The 24,006-nt window shown below is 38.0% G+C and overlaps 1 protein-coding gene across 1 annotated transcript in view; it reads left to right on the forward strand.

Annotated features, from left to right (window-relative positions):
- The window catches only part of ENPP1 (ectonucleotide pyrophosphatase/phosphodiesterase 1), a 72,699-nt gene that overhangs the window by 15,478 nt on the left and 33,215 nt on the right, over nucleotides 1-24,006 (forward strand). The window contains exons 2-6 of the mRNA XM_078447321.2: nucleotides 15,755-15,827; nucleotides 18,750-18,866; nucleotides 19,682-19,807; nucleotides 20,693-20,753; nucleotides 23,268-23,365. Coding sequence (XP_078303447.1) covers nucleotides 15,755-15,827; nucleotides 18,750-18,866; nucleotides 19,682-19,807; nucleotides 20,693-20,753; nucleotides 23,268-23,365 — 475 coding nt within the window. The remainder of the gene's footprint in view (nucleotides 1-15,754; nucleotides 15,828-18,749; nucleotides 18,867-19,681; nucleotides 19,808-20,692; nucleotides 20,754-23,267; nucleotides 23,366-24,006) is intronic.

The raw sequence follows: 24,006 nt of genomic DNA on the forward strand, positions 1-24,006 counted from the left end.
GTTCCTGAAAACCTTGTTCATTAGGTGCTTACCTCTCAAGATTCCGTGAGGGCGTACAGGTCATGGAGTGAAGGTTGCCGTCCGAGCTAAATCTCTATTGAAACCATCGCTTTTTACTACTGAAATAGCCACCAAATGCACCAAATGACTGTTTTACCCTTGACCTTTAACTTCAGAGGGAAATGGTCTGTGAGAGCAATTGGTGAGATCTTAGAGAAGTGATTTGCTGGATATTCTTCCCTTTGAAGTGCTTGGTACTTTTTGAAACAAAAATAAACGGACAAGTTTTTCTTTCTATTGTATCTCTGTGAGATGATGGCTTTTAGCCAAACCATGGTGATCATTTCACAATATATGTCAATCAAACCATCGTCCTATGTGTCTTAAACTTATACTGTGATGTATGTCAGTTATTTCTCAAACTGAAAAAAAATTAAATGAACATAATAGGAAGGGACACTTGAGAATTCAGCTCTCTGGAGGCCTTGCAGCATCCCAGGAAAAATTTTAACTATGGAGGATATGCTCAGGTGAGTTTCTGATCCCCTTTCTGCTTTGCCTGCAGAAGTAAGGCTCCAGGGGTGGTGTTTCCAGTTCTTTTTATGATAACAGGCCTAATAGTTATTCCACTGGCCTGTGTTCAGCCAAGAATTTTTTTTTTTCTTTTTCAAGTTTTTATTTAAATTCCACTTAGTTAACATACAGTTTAATATTAGTTTCAGGTGTAGAATGTAGTGATTCATCACTTATATATAACACCCAGTGCTCATCACAGGTGCCCTCCCTAATCCCCATCACCCATTTAACCCATCCCTCCCCCCCCCCCCACCTCGCTTCCGACAACCCATAGTTTGTTCTTTATAGTTAAGAGCCTGTTTTATGGATTGCCTTTCTTTTTCTTCTATGTTCATCTGTTGGGTTTCTTAAATTCCATATATGAGTAAAATCATTATGGTATTTGTCTTTCTCTGACTTATTTTCCTTAGCATAATACTCTCTAGCTCCATCCAAGTTGTTGCAAACCTTTTTATGGTCGAGTAATATTCTACTGTGTGTGTGTATATGTGTGTATGTATATGCTGCTGTAAACATTGGGACCATGTGTCCTTTCAAATCAGTGTTTTCGTATCCTTTTGGTAAATGCCTCATAGAGCAATTGCTGGATCATAGGGTAGTTCTATTTTTAACTTTTTGAGGAACCTCCATACTATGTTCCAGAGTCAGCCAAGAATCTCTTCTTTTTGTTGTTTTTTGTCTTAATGGTTGTTCATTCTTTGAGAGAGAGGCAGAGTCAGCATGGATGGTGGAGGGGCAGAGAAAGAGGGAGACACAAAATCTAAAACAGGCTCCAGGCTCCAAGCTGTCAGCACAGAGCCCAATGCGGAGCTTGAACCCATGAGCCATGAGATCATGATGTGAGCCAAAGTCGGTCGCTCAACTGACTGAGCCACCTAGGCACCCCAAGAATTTTAATACATTTACATATACGGAGTAATATTCCTTAAGAGGGGAGGGTATAGGAGATGGGGTCAGGAGTGATCCAAATAAAGGTAGGATCAATTGTCAGAGAGAAGTAGATTCTTAGGTATTTTAGGTTTATCAGGCACCATAGAAAATATTCCATCCCAATGTGGGACTATAGATGATGTGGCTTCCTTGGTATCACAAAACTTCAAATGTAATGCACATCCTTATTTGAAAATAAAGGCATGAGAGTTATTGCTCTTTTTGTGATTAGGGCCACAATTTTGCCATACTTATATCTTTAATTGAAAACAGTTATGATTTTAATGATTTCCTCATGGTTTATGGCAAAGTACTAACATTGTTTCTGTTTTCTTAAGCAAGCCTTTTAATTTGATATTTTATTTTAATCTGCCCTAAAAAGATTATTTTTCAATGATCATCACCAGCCCTATTGGCTATTAATATGAGCTTTCTTTGAGACTTTTCTAAAAATGCTTGCTTAATGAGGATAGATATGTCATTGAAAATCAGGGAATTGTTGAAATGACTATTTGCTTAAGTATTAAAGATGCCGAAAGCTCTTTTCTGGACTACTAATTCTAGTTAAGGGGAGAATCTCATTGTTTTATCAGCCCAAGAGACTAGTTCAACCAAATGTGAAATTTGTTTATTCAACATAATTGTTTTGAACTGCACATTCTTTTATCAGTAGCATCTAACAGATTTATGTTAGACTGGGGGCATTGTCTTCTCCATCTTTCATATACATACTATGAGACCTGAATGTTATAAGATATCTATTTGCTATTTTCTTTCTTTCTCACCTAGGAAAAGGTTAGATGCCCAGAGCCCCGGAGTGACAAATGGTAGCATTTAAGAGAGCCAGTATTTAAAATAGTAATAATTTAAGGATTTCTATTTTGTGTCCTACTACACTGCTCTACCTCCTTCTGACTTTATTTCTCTCTCTCTTTCTCTTTTTTAAAGATACTAGAAAAAGAACCTAAATCTTCCAAAGAAGAGTGTGTGGTTTTTCATTGTGAATATACTTCCCCTTACTCACAACAAGAATCTACTTTGATAAAGTCTTTTAAACTAAGCCTGCTCTTGATTTCCCCTGCTTACTAAATATGAGAAGTATTTGCCATTTAAAAAAATGTAACAGATTCATAGCACGATTTCTGACAAATTAGAAGCAAGTACTGTTTGAAATGGTGGCATACATTCAGCAATTCTGTTAATCAGTATTGTAAAAAAATGTGTTGATGATGGAGTTTTAGAAGGTCAAACAAAATTTCTGTGATATGTCTTCAAAGATTGTTTTTGTGGACTCCTGTCTTAATACCTCTCACTTTAAAATTGATATTTCCCCCTTTATGTTTGTGGAAAGTGCTGTACTGGTATCCATGGAGCAGATTTATTTATTTATTAATTTATTTATATTTATGTTTAAATTTATGTTTATATTTATATTATTTATATTTATTTATTTAAATCCACATTACTAGGAATGTCTCTGAGGGACAGTGCTGTGGCTTATGATCTTAGCTTGCTTGTAATAGAGTGTTCCTAGAAGTGCTTTAGCAGCTGGGTTTGAGCAGGGAGTAGTAACAAGTTGTGCCTCATATGCGTGGATCTTTGTAGATCCAAAGGAACCACAATAGTGTCCCCTCTGTTGGGTTGTCATTAGTCTTCCGATTGGTCCTTCTAGTTACTCTTCGAAGCAGTGGTTTGATAGCAAATGGTTTTGTCCACCAAAACCGTAGGGATTTTTTGGGTTTTGTTGTGTGTGTGTGTGTGTGTGTGTGTGTGTGTGTGTGTGTGTGTGGTTCAATAAATTGCTAGTTATTCCTGAAAGCTTCATAAAATGACTGTTCTATTTCTCTTTTGTTCTAGCACCTGCTCCTCATTCTGTCCTTGTAGTCGTGCACCTATACTAGCTATAAGATGATAAATATTACTATAATGATTTCTGCGACTCTTAATTGAGACCTATTAATGAGATAATAAAAATATCACTATTTCCATAAGTGCCAAAATTGACCTAACTGTGAGGATAAAGGGCATTCTACTTAAGACAGTTATCATATTAGATGTCCCCTGATACAGTAAAGGCAAGCATTAATATTTCTTAAACTGAATTTGATGAGCTTGACAATTGGTAAGAGAGACAGAAATATAAAAGGTATATTTCTGGAACATATCATAAATCAGAAATAAAGTTTTGAAGTCATTCTTTAAAGAAGCTGTGCATGCTTATATATCTTATATGCTATGAATTATGTTCTAAATATATTACATTTGTATTATGTTATATGAAGTTAGAACAATCTGTGAAGGATCTAGCTACTGTGTAATTTATGGTATATTTCCCATAAATAAAGATATATGCAAGTTGATCTCACTTTATCTACCTCAAGTTGTGAAGGTGGTCTCAAACTTGAAGTTTCTCTAATGTTTTTAGCAGGAGCAAATATAAATCCTATCTGGAGGAAAACACTTTCATCCTAGGCTTTAAAAACTCCTGAAAATCTTTAACATCAATAAACAGAACACAGTTAAAAACAACCAGGCACACGGAGGAAAATGGCACCGTGAGCAAAAGCCAGCAGGAATACCACACAGCAGAAGCAGACAAGCAGTGACTTCAGATGGTAGTGTTATCAGACACAGGTTATAAAAGCCTTGACTATTTTTGAAGAAAATATGGAAGAAATAATATTGAATTGGAAGAAGGGTAATTTCTTGTCATCTTTCTTTTTGTGATATATATCAGATAATGTCTTCTGGACTGTCTTCCAGCTTACTAATTCTGTTTTTCACTGTGTCCCTTTTGATGTGAAGCCTCATCACTGAATTAATTTATTTTTTTATTTCTAGACATTTTATAAACATTTTATTTTTTAGTGTTTATTCATTTTTGAGAGACAGAGAATGAGTGAAAGAAAGAGTGTGAGTAGGGCTGGGGCAGAGAGAGAGAGAGACACAGAATCCAAAGCAGACTCTAAGCTCTGAGCTGTCAGCACAGAGCCTGATGCAGGGCTTAAACCCATGAACCATGAGATCATGACCTGAGCTAATGTCAGATGCTCAGCCGATGAGCCACCCAGGTGCCCCTATTTCTAGAAATTTTATTTGTTTTTTTAAAGACTTTCTAGGTCACTTTTTGTAGTTTAATATTTTCCTGTTAATATTATCCATTTTTTCCTTTTATTTTGAATACTATCTGAAGAGGTGGCAATTTTCTAGAACGGATGAAAGACACCAATCCTCAGATTTAAGTAGCACATTGAATCTTAAGCAGAATAAATTATATATATATATATATATATATATATATATATATATATATATATATATAGTCAACAAATGACAGAATAACATTGCAGAATGCAAAAGTAAAAGTAAGCATTTTTTTTTAAAAGTAAGCATATTTAAAGGTATTAAAAAAAGACCTATTTCCTTCAAAAGTACAATAGACTGACAGCTGAATTCTCAATAGCAATGATTAAAAGCATAAGATAGTGTAATGACATCTTCCCTGTGCTGAAAGAAAATAATTGCCAAATTGCAATTATATATCCAGAAAAGAAATGCCTTTCAAGAATGAAAACAAAATAAAGACATGTATAAACTAACAAATACTGAAAGAATCTGCCATCAGGAAAATTCCAAAAGATATATTTTAGGTAGAAGAAAATGGGTTCTAGACGACTCCAGATGAAAGGTGCAAAGGAAAATGCATTAAAATGCATAAAGTCATAAATATTTGGATAAATCTAAATGAACTTATAAAACAACAATGACTTAAGGGGTTTAAAAATTAGAATAAAAGTAATATTAAAAGAGAAAAAAGTCTATAAAGCTATAACCTAAGTGTCTATATCTTTAACTTATTAAAAGAAAAACAGAGTAAAATTAAACCTAGGATACAAAAGGAAAGAAAAAAATAAAGACAAGACCAAAAATCAGTAAAACAAAAAATAAACATATCAAAGAGAAGATTGACAAAGCAAAAAGTAGAGTCTTTAAAATAGAATATTATTTCTGGTGAGCCTAATTAAGCCAAGAAAGAAAGAAGGCACATTATATCAGGGAGGAACGAAGGATCACAAATACAAAATGTACAAACACTGGAAAAATAACAAAGGGCTACTATAAATCACTTTATACTAATGTATTTGAAAATGTAGGTGAAGTGAAAAATTCCAAGAAGAAATACAACTTACCAAAACCGACTCAAGAAAAAATTAGAGCATCTAGATAATTCTATAAACCCATGAAGGGATTGAACCAGAAATTAATAAGCTTACTACACAGATCTTTCTAGGCCCACAGAGCTTTACCAGTGAGTTCTACTAAACCTCTAAAGAAAAACTAACTCCAATCTTATACATCTTTATTGTTTTGTTTTGTTTTGTTTTTTAAATGAAGTTGGCATAGCTTTTCCTTTAAGGTCTTTTTGTCATTGGTGTTCTGGAATTTGAAAATCATGTAAGTATGAGCCTTCTTTGATATATCATTTTGGATATTTGACATTAGGACTTTTGGATTTGAGGATTTGCACAAATCTTGAATCCCACTGAGAATACTAATTATATGTTTGTTTTTAATATTTTTCTCTCTTCCTCTCCCTTTTTTTTCCTTTGTGTTGATATTACACTTTTTGTTTATCTTATATTGTAGGCTTACCTCAGATGAGTGGTGAATCATGGCTGTTGACTGATATTTAAGAATGAGGGAGGGGTGCCTGGGTGGCTCAGTTGGTTAAGCGTCTGACTTCGGCTCAGGTCATGATTTCACAGTCTGTGAGTTCAAGCCCGGTGTCGGGCTCTGTGCTGTCAGTTCAGAGCCTGGAGCCTGCTTCGGATTCTGTGTCTCCCTGTCTCTCTGCCCCTACCCCACTCACTCTCTGTCTCTCAAAATATGAATAAACATTAAAAAAATTTAAAAAAGAAAGAATGAGGGATATTTAAGAATGAGGTTGAATGCAACGCCTTGGTGATTCAGTCCGTTAAGCATCTGACTCTTGATTTTAGCTCACGTCATGATCTCCCGGTTCATGGGTTCGAGCCCCACATCAGGCCCTGCGCTGGTGGTGCTGAGCCTGCTTGGGATCTTGGGATTCCTTCCCTTTCTCTCTCTGCCCCTCCTCTGCTAGCTCTCACTGTCTCTAAAAAAAAAAAAAAAAAAAAAAAAGAGGTTGAATGGAATCAGAATTTGTTGATTGGAGTTTGCTTAGAGTATGTAGGCAGGGAGGAGTTGCCTTTTATGCTGAAAGATCCCTAAAATGTCAAAATGGGAAAACTTTACTCTGGGTCACTAATACCCATCTACTAGCCCCCTTAGTTCTTCTGCATATGGGTTCACTGTGGAAACTTTGGAAAATAAAGGTAAGTACCAAGAAGGAAAAAAAAATCACATATGAGCCCATCAGGCAGATGTAAGACTATTTATAAAAAATATACATGTATAGCAGAATATTAGGACTATACTGCCATTTTATTTTATAATTTATAGTTTATAGTCAATAATGTGTCTTTCCCCATGCTATTAAATTTCTTCTATGTCATCATTATTGGCTGTATAGTATTCAATTACATAAGTATTTCATATTTAGACATTTTCAATTGCTGGAGATTGCGTATGTGTCTATTTTTTTTCTTGTAAGTAATGCTACATGTAAATATTTGTAATAAATATTTATAGATAATTTTTTATCTTAAAGAAACTGCAAGAAGTGTAATTTTTGAGTCAAACAATATGAATATTTTAAGGTGTTTCAGAATTTTTCTATAGCTTCTTATTCCCACAGCATTTGAATCAGCCCAAGCATACTTTGTCACATGTGCAAACGTGGATCTGAATTATTCTTTAATATGCAGATTGGTGTTTATATGGGTCCCTTTTTCATTAGCATGGTTTGGAGAGCTGTTGTATGGATATACCTAAAATTACTGCTACCACCATCCCCGACAAAATACTACTTTGCCTTTTTTCTGTTTCGGTTGCATCCTTTGGATAGGGTCCTTTTTAACCACTGCATGGTCTTCAACAACTGTTGAAAACAGATTACTGCAGAATTAGTAACAACAACAAAAAAGAAAGAAGAAGGAGAAGGAGGAGGAGGAGGAGGAGGAGGAGGAGGAGGAGAAGAAGAAGAAGAAGAAGAAGAAGAAGAAGAAGAAGAAGAAGAAGAAAGTGTTAATATAGTAATTTATGGCATTTCTTTTAACAGCATATAAAAAAGAATACCCTGTAGTTGGCTTAACCATTGGTTATATTGTGGCTGTGTAAGAATCTATAGGGGGCTCTTAGTGAGTTGTTCCTAGTAGGAACGGTCATTTATTGAGCACCTCTGTGCCCCCCGTCACCAATCCGGACACTTTCTGTACATTATGCTCAAAGCTTGTGCCAACTTTGTAAGGTAGGTATTATCAGAATTAGAAATGTTTCTAATGTTTAAAACATTAGAAATGTTTTAAAAATGAGGTTTAGTTAGGATATGAAGCATTCCCTTATCACACATTTCGTGGTTGTCTAGAAGTCACTGGAATGTAAGCTCTATGTAAGCACTGAAATCATTTTGTTCACTGGTGTATTCCCAGCATTAGTTCAGTCTTGACATGTAGGCTCGGAAGAAATGTTTGTTGAATGCTGACAAAAATGAATTGAGAGAGGTGGGATTTGAACCCTAGCCATTCTGAACCTGAAACTCTACCAGGAAGAAGCCAGCTTCTTCAGAGGTTTAATATCTTACTCAGAGATTGAGTTTGGTTTGCCCCAAAGTGATAGACTTGTTCAGTGCTTGGTGTCTTCTTTCCTCATTTTCATTTGATCATTTATATAAATTACATAAAATATCACTGCCATTTGGGAAAACCTTCAATTAAGTCAAACATAACTAAAATGATAGAGAGGGTATAAGAGGCCAAGCAAAAGTGAGAACTCTTTCCTTAAAAAGTTCTTTAATCCACTCAAGCAGTTGTTCTAACGTGTACTTTGAGAAGAAATTAATACTACTTTGTAATACTGAAAAGTTCTTCAAGAGTACAGCATTTCCTTTGAACCTCCCTTTGAATCTCCTGTGGAAGTTTCTGAGTATCTAATCCTCATCTTCTGGGGAAAAAAAAAGAAATCCCTGCAGACTCAGCACTGTGTCGATCTGAGTTTTTACAGAGTTGTTTTCAGAAGGCATGCAGCTTTGGCCAGAGGCCAGAGGAGTGATAGGCAGTGTGGTCAGCTAATTCATCTTCATCGGATAGGCGTTTATATGACACCTGTCACATTTGAATACCAAATCCGGCAATATACCATTTCCTAAAAAAATGTTTTCATGTCTACGTATTGTAGACATCCTTTATATAAAGCAGATACAAAGGTACTTAAACTGGCTGACTTTGTGAAGTCATATGAAGAAAAGGGGGAGGATTATGGTTTCCCCCAAATTGTGTTTAATGAAGTCACAACTTGCTGATTTTCAGCTCAACAGTTATTTGTCGAATGTCTGCTATGTGCTAGGCACCATGCTAGACATGGAAAATAGAGAAATAAGTAAATCACCCCCCCCCGGAACTCACAGTCTGGTCAGCGACATGGATCTCATAGAACATGGTGAGAGCCGTAGTGGTTGGGATGAGGAAAGATGGAGGAGGACAGAGCGTCTCCTGAGAAAGGAGAGGCAGGTAAGACCAAGCGCTGAAATCATTTCACTCTTGGACTCATACCAGAGCTTTCCATAATGTTGCCAAAGACTCTTTTTAGAATTTGTAAATCCAGGGACACCTGGGTGGCTCAGTCGGTTAAGTGTCCGACTCTTGGTTTCTACTCAGGTCATGATCTCACAGTTGGTAAGTTTGAGCCTTGCCTTGAGCTCCGCGCTGATAGCGCAGATTGGGGTTCTCTCTCCCCCCTCCTCTGTTTGCCCCTCCCCCCGCTCGCTCTCACTGTCTCTCTCTCAAAAGAGATAAACTTAAAAAAAAAAAAAGAATTTGTAAATCCAATCATATCAGTTTCATATTTTAATGCCCCAGCAGCTCCCTGCTACCTGCTCCCAAGGCACAGTCCTCTTTCAGGCACTCCCGTGTCCACCTATTGCCCCACTGCTTACAGCCTGACTGCCTAAATTCGGATCTTGCCCCTGCCACTGGTCAGCAATCTGCAGCTCCATTTTCTTAAACCGGGTTAATCTCAGTAATCTGTGTCATAATGTGAAGATTAAACGATTTGATGCAAAACTCTGAGAAAAGTGCCTAGCACGTAGTACTGTAGAAGCCATGCTTATTGTCGTTACCACTCTCCTTCTTTCTCCCAGACCGCGGTGGTTTTCTGTACCTCCCTGCCTTTGCACAAAGTGCCATTGCACGGATTGTCGCTACCCCGTGATTTAATTCTTAGGCTGCTTCTCACCATTTCCTGTCTTTGTCATTAACAAATTCTAAAGTCATCACCCTGATTGGATGGTAAACTCTGAGATTAGGGATTTCACCACAAATTCTTTTTTTGTTTTATTTTGGACCCCTCCCTCCTCCTCAGAATCTAAATACAGTGCATATTGCAGACACTCAAACATTTGTATATTGACTGAAGGGGAAATCCCTTTGTCTCCAGATCTGTCTTTGTGAAGTTCTTTTAATCACCATTCTTTCCTTTTTTTCTCTCCACTGTGCTATTAGCATGTTAACATTTTTAAAAAATGTTTTATTTATTTCTGAGAGAGACAGCGTGAGTGGGGGAGGAGTAGAGAGAGAGGGAGACCTAGAATCTGAAGCAGGCTCCAGACTCTGAGCTGTCAGAACAGAGCCCGACACAGGGCTTGAACTCATGAACCATGAGATCATGACCTGAGCCGAAGTCAGACTCTTAATCTACTGAGCCACCCAGGCGCTCCAGCATGTTAAAAGTTTTTTACATATATCTGCTGTAGCTCCATTGTAATCATTTATTTTCATGCCCTCCGCACCCCGCCCCCCCCAGCTTCATTTCTCTGTCAGGGTGTGAGTTGCTTTCATTTGTCTCTCTGGCCTTTAGCAAAGGGTCTGTGTACAGTAGGCACTCATATTTAAATGAATGCTCAATAAAGAATAATACATGTTGTATTAATACGTTTTAGGGAATCTGTGAGAAAAAAAAAATTGAGTGATTTCTTTATATCTATTTCTTTTGGTTCATTAAATGTCCAAGAAAGGCCAAACGATTTAGGTACTCTAAACAAGCAGGAAACTCCCAAATCAATAGTCTTCTAACGTAGAGGCAAAATATTCTGCCAATTTACTTGTATGTCTGGTGGCTCTATGTGGTCTAAGGTAAAATATCTCATCTTTAGTTTCTAAGAGAGTATCAAAATATGAAAACTACCTAAATTGTTATAGAGGTAAAAAATGAATAGTGGATTTTGACATTGCTGTTTTAATCTACTTTGAGAAGAAATTAAAATTGAATTAGATTTCACAGCTCTGAAATTTCCTACTAAAAACTATCCTGAGTGGGAGTTGGGTAACACAGTAGTAGGTGATGTAAGTTTCATCTTTTATAGGCGTGATTATAGATGAGAATTGATTGTTCCTCTTGTCATACTTCTGTTTCATTTCCATGCTCTGCATTATCTTATAAAAGTTAAATCTAGGGGTGCCTGGGTGGCTTGGTCGGTTAAGCATCCGACTTCGGCTCAGGTCATGATCTCACGGTCTGTGAGTTCGAGCTTCGCGTCGGGCTCTGTGCTGACAGCTCAGAGCCTGGAGCCTGTTTCAGATTCTGTGTCTCCCTCTCTCTCTGCTCCTCCCCTGTTCCTGCTCTGTCTCTCTCTGTCTCAAAAATAAAATAAACGTTAAAAAAAATTTTAAAAAGAAATAAAAGTTAAATCTAAGTAACATTTTTTTAGCAATGAAGAGGTAATAAAAAAAAAAAAATCATCATGCCCCTGCTGCAGTTTAATGAGAGGAGAGACCTATATATACTGGGTGTGTTTTAATCGCATGCTTACGATTTAAAAGACATTTTTTCCCAATGTTTATTTATTTATTTTGAGAGAGAGACACAGAGCATGAGTGGGGGAAGGGCAGAGAGAGAGGGAGACACAGAATCCGAAGCAGGCTCCAGGCCCTGAGCTGTCAGCACAGAGCCCAGTGCGGGGCTTGAACTCTCAAACCGTGAAATCATGACCTGAGCCAAAGTCGGATGCTTGACCCACTGAGCCACCCAGGGTACCCCCGCGTGCTTATGATTTAAATGCTTGCTTACCACCAAATCTTCCCATAGTTTTCATCAAGGTGAGACTTAATTGTAACAGAACTGTTGGCAAGTTCTTTTTTATATTTGGGAAGGACAGTACAGTTGTGGGTAATACAGCTCCATGACTGAATTTCTAAATTTTTTTTTTTTTTTCAACGTTTTTTATTTATTTTTGGGACAGAGAGAGACAGAGCATGAACGGGGGAGGGGCAGAGAGAGAGGGAGACACAGAATCGGAAACAGGCTCCAGGCTCCGAGCCATCAGCCCAGAGCCTGACGCGGGGCTCGAACTCACGGACCGCGAGATCGTGACCTGGCTGAAGTCGGACGCTTAACCGACTGCGCCACCCAGGCGCCCCAACCATGACTGAATTTCTTACAGCAGTGAGGGAGTATGTCTTTTAAGGCCATACATTTCTGAATGTAAAAAAGTTCTCTCACTGTGATTTGTATTTGTTGGTATAAACTTAACTCTGATTACTAGTGCAAGTACTTGGACTTTTGGGCCATCTTGCTTCCAAGGAGTATTTTCTGCCGATTTCAGGTTTCTCCCTTTGGTTTCACCTCCATTCCAAACTGTCCCACTTCAGAGCACTCAGACTCTGAAATTGCTTTCAGGCTCGTAACTTCCATCCCTCCTCCTTCCTTGCTCCCTCCCTGTTCCCACTTCCACATGCACCGGATCCCCTGTCTTCTCCCAGTTCTCGAACCTCCATGTGCACATGGTCTCAACCCTGTTCAGCCTTTGCAGCCACCTTTTGACTTTTATCAGCTTTTCTGCTCTGTTTCCCCTGCTTCCCATCCCCCATGCCATGTTATCGTTTTGTCCCATCTCCCTATTCCCAGCCCTGGAATTCCAGGCCACTTGGGTCCATTATAATCCACGTATTGGGGTTCAGCTGGGCTCCCAGAGCTTGAAGGTCTTTATGCTTTTGTTGACTCTGTCTCCCTCGTTACCACATATTTGCAGCCATCCTCACTTAGGATGTCCTGCACCCCCTCCTTACTACAGAGCCCCAGGTAGACTTCTTCACTCTCTGGAGATATTCTTACTTGCCCAAGGAGATTGAGGGAGTGCCTCCTCAGCTTCTGGCTTCTTCTGGCTCTATCTCAGTTTTGTTGTTGTTATCGTCGTCTTTACCTTCCTCTCTGACTTCTGACATGCCTATCTCTGAGGCTGACCTCCTGAGATTGTGTTGATGAAACTGACTTTTTAAGCCAGTTTCTTAACGTGATGAACGTGGGTTATAGTTCTTGTTTTTTTTGTTTGTTTTCGTGTCTGTTCATTGTGGATACAAGCGGTTTTGAAATGAGCATCTTTGGACAGCTGTATTGCCCACTTGTACGAGTACAGGCAGCCCAGGTTTGCAGGACTCTGGCATGCTCAGTTTCGGTCACCACAGTTTAATTAAATAACACTAGTCCCCAAACAACATGGTTCAAATTTCAGTTCCAAGATTTATTAACTGGGGGGCGTTGCGTAGAGTGCAGCCTTTGCTGCTAGCTTTTTCAGTCCACAGATCACTGCGTACATAACACATGCGTGTGGTGGTCAGTGACCAACGTGGGTCCTTTTAAAGCCTGTCAGTGATTGGTTACTGTCTGCTTCTGTTGCTCAGCAGCTCACAGACAGCAGGGCAAGTGGTGGGTTGCTTCTGTGTCTCCTGGTGGTGAATGTACGTGACAGTTTATAAAATGGATAATTGAAAGAGAGAATTGGCCGATAAAGATGCAAACTAGGTAATGTGATAATGCCAGAAGTGAAATTCAGTTCAAAAGTAAATGGGGTTATGGAAGGAAAAGCAAACTGCGGGAATGTTCACACTGCCTCTGTTCACCAGCCTCCAGCTCTGCGGCCAGAGGAACTCGGGGATGGCGAGGTTATCCCCCTGGTGAGGAGTGTGGTTGTGATGAAAGGATGCAGATGTCCCAGAGGAAATGACACTGGCACAAGAATTCATATTAATCGAACTCCTGCAGATACTTGACGATATTAAAAGTGCAAAGGTTACAACATGGGGAACTGATCTAAGCTTGCAAAGGAATGTGGCAGTTTGTTAAGGCACGGAAAAGTTTCTCACTATGGATTGCAAATTATGTGATGAGAAGAAGAGAAAGCACTGTTCAGACTATTCTTGATAAGTTTATTACTAAGAAAACTTTAACCCTCCATGTTTTAAATTACAGTGTAGGAAATACAGATGAGATGTACAATTTTTTCATTTCCTTGTATGTTTATAATTGACCATAAGAGTTCTTAATGTTTTTGATAGAAACGTAAAAATTACCTCTCATGGAACGCCTGGGTGGCTCAGTTGGTTAAGCCTCTGGCTCTTGATATCGGCTCAGATCATGATCTCACGATTCCTGAGTTTGAGCCCCATGTCCAGCTCTGTGCTGACAGTGCAGCTCTGTGCTGACAGTGCAGAGAATCCCTGCTTGGGATTCTCTCTCTCTCTCTCTCTCTCTCTCTCTCTGCCCCCGCCCCCACTTGCACTCTTGCTCTCTCTCAAAATAAATAAGCATTAATTTTTTTTTAAATTACCTTTCATATGTTTGTGTTAGTTTACACCTCAAAAGGTTTAGGAGAATCCCTTAGTGTTCTGGTACTTTGTTCCATTTTTCATTATTTACATATTTGTTCGAGCTTTTCCTCTGATGACTCTCTATTTGAATGGACGTGTGTATGCTTAGGTTTTTTTATTTCCTTAAAAAAAGGTTTCACCTAGACCCAGTTGTGTTTGAGACCCGCTGCACTCTTGCTTTCCCTTCCCTTACCCCATTTTCTTCTGCAATAAGTTAGACCTCCTGATTCAATTTACTTACGGTTTACTTTCTCTTTAGTTTTTACAGTCACTTGACATTAGGCACCTTGAGGACAAAGGTCATGTCTGTTTTGTTACTGAGTATTCAGTACCTAAACCTGGGGACTGGTATATATGGTCAGTACTTGATATGTTTTATTTGAGGGAGTGAGTTCCTAAAAGCCCGCACCCAACATCCACCCTGCCCCATTCACCCATTTCTCTTGTGGAGCCTTCTCTGATCTCTCTCTCCCCAACCACCCCAAACCTTCTCCTTCTTTAAACAACTATGTAACTGCAGGTGCCTCCTAGAGCCTGCCAAATATGAGCCATTTATGCTGTTATTTTTACCCTTGCCCACACAAATAGCAGCTCCCTGAGGTATGTCTTTCCTGTGCATAACATAGTCATTACACATAGTTGGTACTGAATGCGTATTTTGTTGGATTTTCCTGCAAAGTGAGATTCCAGAGAGCTGTCAAGGAAACTCCATCCCACTAAAAAAATTAAGGGTTGTTCTAGAATCTACGTATTTCCCCCCCCCTTTTTTTCTAATTCTCAAACAAAAATTCTGTCTGGTGTATGTACTTATTTTAAAATCAAAGGCCACAAGAGTGGGGAATTGAGAAAGTGGCAAAATGTTAGAGCTGGAAAGATTTTTAGAGATCCATATAGTCTCACCCTTTAATTTTATAGGTGAATAATTTGATGTCTGGAACACTTAAGTGATCTTCCCCAAATCACACAACCAGTTTGTGGTAACATTTGGGGCCACAGTGCAGTTGCCTAACCCCATCCAGTGCCCGTTCCCATAGGCTGCCATGGGGCATACGAGAATATTGTTCAGGTTTGTGTAGTTAACCTGTTCAAAGAGGCAGCTAATATTCTCATATTGCGTTTTATGGATTAGCAAGTAGGAAATTGAATCTGTAAATTGATTTTCCCCACTCCATCCCTTAATTATTTCAAGTTCTCTGACTAGATTCATTTGCATTAACTGGGAAATTCTGGAAACATTCGTCCTGGATGGCACAGATTTGTTTGCTGACATGTAAGCAAACTTTTTCTTGAAGTATAACATACATGCAGAAAAGTGCAAAAAGTGTAGGCATGGGGTTTGAATTTTCACGAAGCACGCATATCCACGTGACCTGTACCCACAGCAGGAGACAGAGCGGCCCCAGCACGCTGAGAAACATTTGAAGAAATAGAAGGGTTTTGAAACTATATAATTTTCTTTTTTCTCCCCGCAGGTATTGTCAGTCTGTGTGTTAACAACAATCCTTGGTTGTATATTTGGGCTGAAACCAAGCTGTGCCAAAGAAGGTAATTGCTGCAGTATTTAGGGTGTGTGTGTGCACACATGGGTGTGTGTTGCTACTTAGTCCTCTTCAGAATGTGACTGAGAAAAGTGTCCTGTCCTAATCTGTGGGTACTCCATAGTTATTGCAGATGTGATAATGGTTAAGTCTTCTTAAAACTCTTTTATTATTTTAGCCATGTAATGTTTTTTTAGTTGTAAAACTTCACCCTAAAACAATGAAGAGGGGCTATCACCAAAAAATCAACCAAAGAACAAATCCCCAAAACAACAAAAAATAAATTAAGAGCAGTGAAACATACAAGCCAATATGGCCTGAATGTTTTGGTGCTGCGCCCTGGAGCCCTTCTCCCTGGACTCTCTCCAGGAACTCTGAGGACACTCTTTTTTTTTTTTTCCCAAGGAGTTAGTTGCTGAAGCAGCCTGGAAAGATTACTTGGTAACCAGTTAGCATCGCTGGGCAATCAGAAATTTATCATTATGTGCCCTAACGGCTTTTAAAATTACGAGCATTTGTGGTTTCAAAGCTATAGTGAAATGACAATTTTAAGCTTCTACATATTTTTTTTCTTTATATTGAGTGCAGAAATCTATCCAGCATTGATGAGATTACTGTAACTAACAAAACTCTGAATCATAGTACATTGCAGTAGTCATTATTTTGGCTCTGAGGTAGGTTTCTCCCCCATGTGAAATCACTGATGGTCTTCCTAGGGAATTCAGTTTAAAAATTTTTTTTAATGTTTTTATTTCTTTTTGAGCCAGAGAGAGACAAAGCATGAGCAGGGGAGGAGCAGAGAGAGGGGGAGACACAGAATCTGAAGTGGGCTCCAGGCTCTGAGCTGTCAGCACAGAGCCTGGTGCGAGGCTCGAACTCACGGAGTGTGAGATCATGACCTGAGCTGAAGTTGAAATGCTCAACCAACTGAGCCACCCAGGCGCCCTGGGAATTCAGTTTTGAAAATTGAAAAATTATTTTCCTGTTCAACTCTTCTGTGATTATAATATTGGTCATTTAAACAAGTGTACTGATTTTTAAGTTTTCACTTATTGCTTAAATGAATTAAATGTAGTAATTTCATGTGTTTGGTCAGCCATCTATCCACAGCAAAACTGTCTTAAGTTTAACAAGATGAAATAGCTACAGACTTTAATGTTCATCTAGGCATAGGCATGAAGTAGTTTAGTTTGAGTTTAAACTTTGAGTTTAGTTTAACACATAAAAATAAAACTGAAGGTTTAAAAAAAGTAATTTTAATCTAAACCTAACATAGTATGCGCAGTATTTTACAAACTACTAGGTGCTTAATAATGAGCCTCAAGCAGTAGCTATTATTCTAACAGCTCTCCCTGGCCCTGCCCAGGTCAGGAACGTTAGTATTCCTGACCTTAGAAATCACTGTTGTCATTTCATATCTTTAAAATTGCCAATTTTCCCAGTGTCATGAGGGTTAAATTCTATGGCAGTGTCTTCTTGGGTTAGGAGATCCCTAAAGTCAGGAGCTAGGATTATTCTTTTTTTTTTCTGTTGGACTTTCATTATTTTACAAGTGGGTTTTTTTTTTTTCCTTACCATCCTGATGTTTTAGTAATCTGATGAGAACCTAGCTTTTTCCAGGTATATAGTAAGCACAACATAAAATTATTATATTTAATTAAAAGTTTTCCTTCCATATCCGCCATTTATCCATTTAACAAAAACTTACTGGTATCAGCTATAGTCAAGCATCTTGCTGGGCTCTAGGGATGCGGTGTGCTGGGTACAATGCAGGTGTGGACTTTGCTCTCAAGAAGTTGGTAGTCCAGGGATGCCTGAATGGCTCAGTTGGTTAAGCGTCTGACTCTTGATTTCAGTTTAGGTCATGATCTCACAGTCTGTGGGTTTGAGCCCCACATCTGGCTCTGTGCTGACAGTGCTGAGCCTGCTTGGGATTCTCTCTCTCTCTCTCTCTCTCTCTCTCTCTCTCTCTCTCTGTCTCTCTGCCCTAACCCTGCTTGCACTCTCTCTCTCTCTGAATGAATGAATGAATGAATGAATGGAAGTTGGTAGTTCAGTGTGAGACTGGGATATTAACCAAATACTCTAGTTCAAATGGAATTAGTGACTGAGGGGAAGGACAAGGTTTTACAAAAGCTTAAACAAAGGAAATTGGACCTTGACTGGGGAGTGTAGGAACCCGATTGGATCTGAAGGTGAAATGTGTACGTTAGGTGATGGTGGGAGGGACAGTCCTGCAGAATGTCCTGCATAAGCACATTACTTCTTTGATAAACCAAGAGTGAGAGTACGGTGGGTCAGGTATTCTTTCTCCTCCTGAAATATTCAGATAATCACTTTTAAAGTCTTTTCTCACAGTTTGAAATTTTAGAGAATGTTATATAAGCATAAAACTTTCAAAACAAGTCCTTATTCAGAGGGGTGCCTGGGTGGCTCAGTCTGTTAAGCGTCTGACTCGATTTCTGCTCAGGTCATGATCTCATGATTCCTGAGTTCGAGCCCTGCATTAAACTCTGTGCTGACAATGTGGAGCCTGCTTGGGATTCTCTCTCTCCCTCTCTCTTTCCCTCCTCTGCTCGCTCTCTCGCTCTCTCTGTCTCTCAAAATAAATAAACTTAAAAAAAAAAATAAAAAGAACAAGTCCTTATTCTGACTTTTCTTTACCATGCCATAAATATTGAAGTCTTATCAGACCCGGTAAGGTTCGTAATAAATTTTAAAACTTCTTTTTTTCCCCCCTATGACAAGAGATAGAGTTTTCTTTTTGTGCCACTTTCTATGTGTATTTTGTGAAAAGATTGTGGGATAACTTCATTACCCCATCTGTATTTTCTAAAGTAGGATTTGAATCTAGCTTATGTATACTAGTTGATGTTTGCTTCTTGATTCTGTGATTAGAAACTTCTAACTCATTATTCAATATTTTCAGTTAAAAGTTGCAAAGGTCGCTGTTTTGAGAGAACATTTGGAAACTGCCGCTGTGATGTTGCTTGTGTTGACCTTGGAAACTGCTGTCTGGATTACCAGGAGACGTGTATAGAACCAGGTAAATAAAAATACGCAGGGGAAAAGATGATGTCATGGGCACTAGTCAAAGATCAAAAAAAAAAAGTTCTGCATTTTTTAGAAATGTGATTTATTGAACTCACTTGAGGCTTTTTTAAAAAATTGGCCTTTGTATTTCCTTAGAGAAGAAATTTCATGTATTTTGCCTTTGTTAAACACTTTATGGATAGCAAAACTGTGCTTGTTTTTAATGTATGCCGAGAGCCTGCGTAATTGAACTTGCACTTACACTGCAAAAAGTCTTCTTGAAACATATGAGTATTTTCAGTGTGGGCTCACTAAAGCAAGAGTTCTTAGACATCCACTTCTTTTTACTGAAGTGTAGCTGACACAGAATGTCACATTCGTTCCAGGTGTACTTAGAAACCTGCCTAACACTTTGAAATAAAACCATCAGAATGTGTATATTTTCTGTTCCATTCGGATTTGTCTACATAGGACTTATTTCCTATTTAAATGGGAGTAAGCCAGTTTCAGATTAAATGTTGAGAACCCTGAAAATGGCTGGTGGAGAAAGCCAAGATCTGTATATGAATTGTATAATAACCATGTTTGCCCATGTTTTCAAATGATGAAATTCTGTTTTCTTTAGTGAAACAATAACAGCTGTTGCTTGTATGCTTTCTGTTTGTTAGTTCAGGTCGACCACTGTGGTGGCAGATTCTGTGAGTAACTGAGTTATGAAATAGTTCATTGTCCCTCCTGGATCGTGCTCCAGAAGAGAACAGTTCTGTGTCTACTTCGGATGTGTTAAATTGGGACCATAACACGCCTTTTGTTGTTATTTGTTTCTAGAACATATATGGACTTGCAGCAAGTTCAGGTGTGGTGAGAAAAGATTGCCCAGAAGCCTTTGCTCCTGTTCGGATGACTGCAGGGACAAGGGTGACTGCTGTGTCAACTATAGCTCTGTGTGCCGAGGTCAGGTTCCCATGCGCCCATCGGGCTCTGCAGCAGCCCAACATCCTTCTAGCTGTTAGCTAGGTTTTGCACAGGTGTCATTTTTTACATTAGGAGTCATATTTGTTGACCAACTGTCTTAGCTGAAAAAATACTTAAAAAACATCTTATTAGAGTAAAATTCAAATAAAGAAAGTATGTAATGAATCTTGTACTCATCAGTCTTTTAAGAATCACTTTTATCTACACATGGCAAATCTTGTTCTGTCTATAGTAGTTCACTCTCCTGCTGCCACCCCTTCATTGTTATTTTGATATTAGCTACATTTTTAATGCTGCTTTGTGGAAAGATCACTTTTTGTAGTCCTGGCTATCTTTACGTTCCAGGTTCCCTCGTAATGTAAATGAGGGCAATGTATGCCATGTGTTGAAAGAGTAGATGTGAAATTACTGCCCGAGGTTATATGGGGTATTATGTAAACCGATGCTGTTGTGAGGTTTCATCCAGTTACAGGGTTCTTTGAAACTGATAAGAGGAACTAAGACATCAAGGATTTAATACTAGAAGATGTTAGTGGATAAAGGAGGGTTGTAAATGTTGGCTGAAAATATGAACAACTTGAAAATGGAAAAGATGCCTTTAAGTTCTCACAAATACAGTCACATGTTTGAGTCTTGCATTTAGTTTTCCATTCACTGTTTTTCTTCCTGATATCAACTGGCTGTTATTTTGAGACATAATAACTTACTGAATTTATTGTATTTCCCTAGAACCATGACCCATATTACGTATATATGTGTTAACATGGTTTGTTTTTGGAATCTGTCCTAAGATGTCTCACAGCATCACAGTTATTGTCACTATTCAATATGTTCACTTTGTTTTATTTCTTGAAAATATTTTAGGAGAGAAGAGTTGGGTAGAAGAAACATGTGAGAACATTAATGAGCCAAAGTGTCCAGCAGGGTAAGATGATATTCTGAGATACTGTTTTGTTAAGGTACTATTTTTTTTCTCTTTCTAAATTGAAAAGATAGAAGTAATAATTAGTCATTGGTTCATTAAATGCTATTTTTAGTCAGGCCCTGTGGTGGGCACTTGTGGCATACGGTTGATTATGGAATGATCCCCACTCTGGAAGCTAATGGAAAAAAGAGAGGTCACGACTATTTAGTCTTTAGTATTCATGAGGGTCGCTGGAAGTGTGTTGTCTTTCTCCTTAGGAAGAAAGGCCCTTTACTTAGTTTTAAGAATGAAACCTGTAGCCAGTTACTTTACAGCTTCCTTTTTATTTTTTGTATTTTGGTTCGCTTATAAATTCGGGAGATAAGCAACGTGTCTGTGAGCGAATGTTGTGTAAGTTTTATAATTCATCTTTGTTCTTTTTGTCCTTAAAGTATTTTGCCCAGTACCTTATGGATACTAGGCCATCAAAAAATCTTGTGTGGAATTCAAAGGGGGAGATTTTGTGAAGATGTAACGTAAATTTTCTTTGCTCCACTTGAGATCTACTATTTCATATAATTTGGCTTATTCATCTTCAGAAACATATTTTTACCTTTTTAAAGTAATGAGTTTTTTTCCAAACTGTTAAACATTTTAAAGCTGTACTTTAGCTTATTTTGTTTGTGTATATAATTTAGTTTTGCTTTATAAGATGGGCGTTTTTTTTTTCTTTTGGATGAAAGAGTACTTTTTTTTTTTTTTGTTTAAAGCAACAGTAATAGCAGCAGCAAAAACTAAACCCAAACCAAAATATTCCAACAGAAGAGACTTTTTTCAAAGGGTACGCTCCTGTGCCTTGAGCTGTCTTTTAAGTTCAAGATATCTTGGAAAATTTAGACTTAGTGAATTTTGAATCTTTCTTTTCCTTCTACGTATTGATCATTACTTTTCAGTTGTAATGTTGATCCTTGTAGTGGATCTGTAACTCTTCCTTTCTTTACAATAAGATCATAAGTTAGAACATGTGTTATTCTACTGGAAGTTAAACCAGTGTATTTACCTGATGGCACAATAAACTGTTTATGTTTTATGTTGATTGAATACAAATAATTTTCTACAGTGATGGACCACTGAGACCCTAGGCATTGGTTCTGGAATCTTCCAACTGAGCTATGATGCAAATACTAGTTAGTGGAAATCACATACCGATATATATATTCTTTTCTTCTTCCTTTTGTGTTTGCATGTGAGAGTAAGCTGAGGAGGAGGTAGAATTGAAAAAGGCAAGAAGAGTTTAGCATTTGCTCTCAAATTTTAAATTACTGAGTAAGCTTTAAGTGGAAAGTTTTTTTACAGTTATCCTGCAGTGTTCAACTCCCTACAGTCTCCCAATTATCATTAGAAGTTCAAAATTTCTGAACCATGCCCATTTTGGTTTGGCCATGTAACAGTTTTCCATAGTTATTCACTTTGACTGAGCACATCATTGTACGTGTTTGTTGTTTTTTTTTTTTTTCCTCCTTTGGATTTGTGCACCACATACATCGTGTGTGTGTGTGTGTGTGTGTGTGTGTGTGTGTGTGTGTGTGCGCGCGCGCGCACATGCATGCACACGCACGTGCCCTCCTTGTTCATTTCTAGCTTTGGATCATTTGTTGTTTATTTATTTAAATGTAGTAAATATATCTCAAACTTCTCAACTAAATAGTAACATCTTTCAAATACAGTAAACTTAAAAACCAAATGTTATGGGGGCGCCTGGGTGGCTCAGTCGGTTGAGCGTCCGACTTCGGCTCAGGTCGTGATCTCGCTGTCTGTGAGTTTGAGCCCCGCATCGGGCTCTGTGCCGACAGCTCAGAGCCTGAAGCCTGTTTCAGATTCTGTGTCTCCCTCTCTCTCTGACCCTCCCCTGTTCATGCTCTGTCTCTCTCTGTCTCAAAAAAAAAAGGAATAAACGTTAGAAAAAAAATTTAAAAAAACACAAATATTATGTATAATTTTTGTGATATGGGGTACCATCTATTAGATTCATGTAGACAATATCAAAAAGTGGTTGTTCAGGAAAAATCTTAATGGAAATAAAAACATAATTTAGAAAATGCTGTTACTAACATTTATTCTCCTGGAGATTGGGAAAATATTATTACATTTTAGTAGCATTTGGTCCAGCTTTTGGAATAGCAGGAACCATGAATGATGTTCTCCATATGGTGGCTCAAAATGGTGTAAATGCTTGAAAATACTAGTAGATGATATATATATACATATGTATATATATATATATGTGTGTGCGTGTGTGTGTGTGTGTATGACATATATATATAGTGAAATATAAAAGCATATATATGAATATAAATGTAATATCTCCTTTATAAGAATGCTTGTTGAACTTGTTAATTTACTTTAGATTACATACTGACCTCAGTGAAAAATTTTCATTTTTCATTTTTCCGTGTGCCAGGGAAAAATCTTCATTGGATGTGTATCCTCCTTCTGCTTCTTTAAACATTGTTTTTCTTCTTTCTCATTACCCAGGTTTGAAGCGCCTCCTACCCTCTTATTTTCTTTGGATGGCTTCAGGGCAGAATATTTACACACTTGGGGTGGCCTTCTTCCTGTTATTAGCAGACTAAGTAAGTAACTTCGGAGTTCACTGTTGAGGTGTCACAGTTTCAGTGAGATAGACTAGAGAGGCAGTCTTTTTTTTGGAAAAATACTGGCAAAATGTGTTTTAGCAAACCTCTCTATGGCAAAGTAGTTGAACCTGATGATAAGGAACTAGTCTTCAATATTGTAATTACTTTGAAGCTGCCTTTTAAATACTTCTAAGATAGTACAGTTATACACACACACACACACACACACACACACACACACACAAGCACATACAACATGTGTATATATACGGTTATATATAAATATATACACACGCATATAAATCTGTATGTATTTTTAGAATTTTGGATTCCTTTTGTGGAAAAATCATTTAATAATTATTACATCTTAAAATAGAATTTCAAAAACTGAAGGTATTTCTGATATGCTTCTAGTAGTGTAGACATTGAGTATTTGCTAGTTATCCTATAGTACCATGTAGCATCCTTCCAATTTCTTTGCTTCACTCAAGGCCTTAATTGGATGATTATTCTGTAATCAGAATTGATTACAATTGATGCAATAGTAGAATAGTTTGCAATTATTGATGCAATAGTAGAATAGTCTTTTCTTAATATTAATGCCAGGGTTTTAAACCACATTAACCCCCAGTTATATG

The sequence above is a fragment of the Panthera onca genome, chromosome B2 (assembly GCF_046562875.1).
Source record: "Panthera onca isolate mPanOnc1 chromosome B2, mPanOnc1 haplotype 2, whole genome shotgun sequence".
Lineage (NCBI taxonomy): Eukaryota > Metazoa > Chordata > Mammalia > Carnivora > Felidae > Panthera > Panthera onca.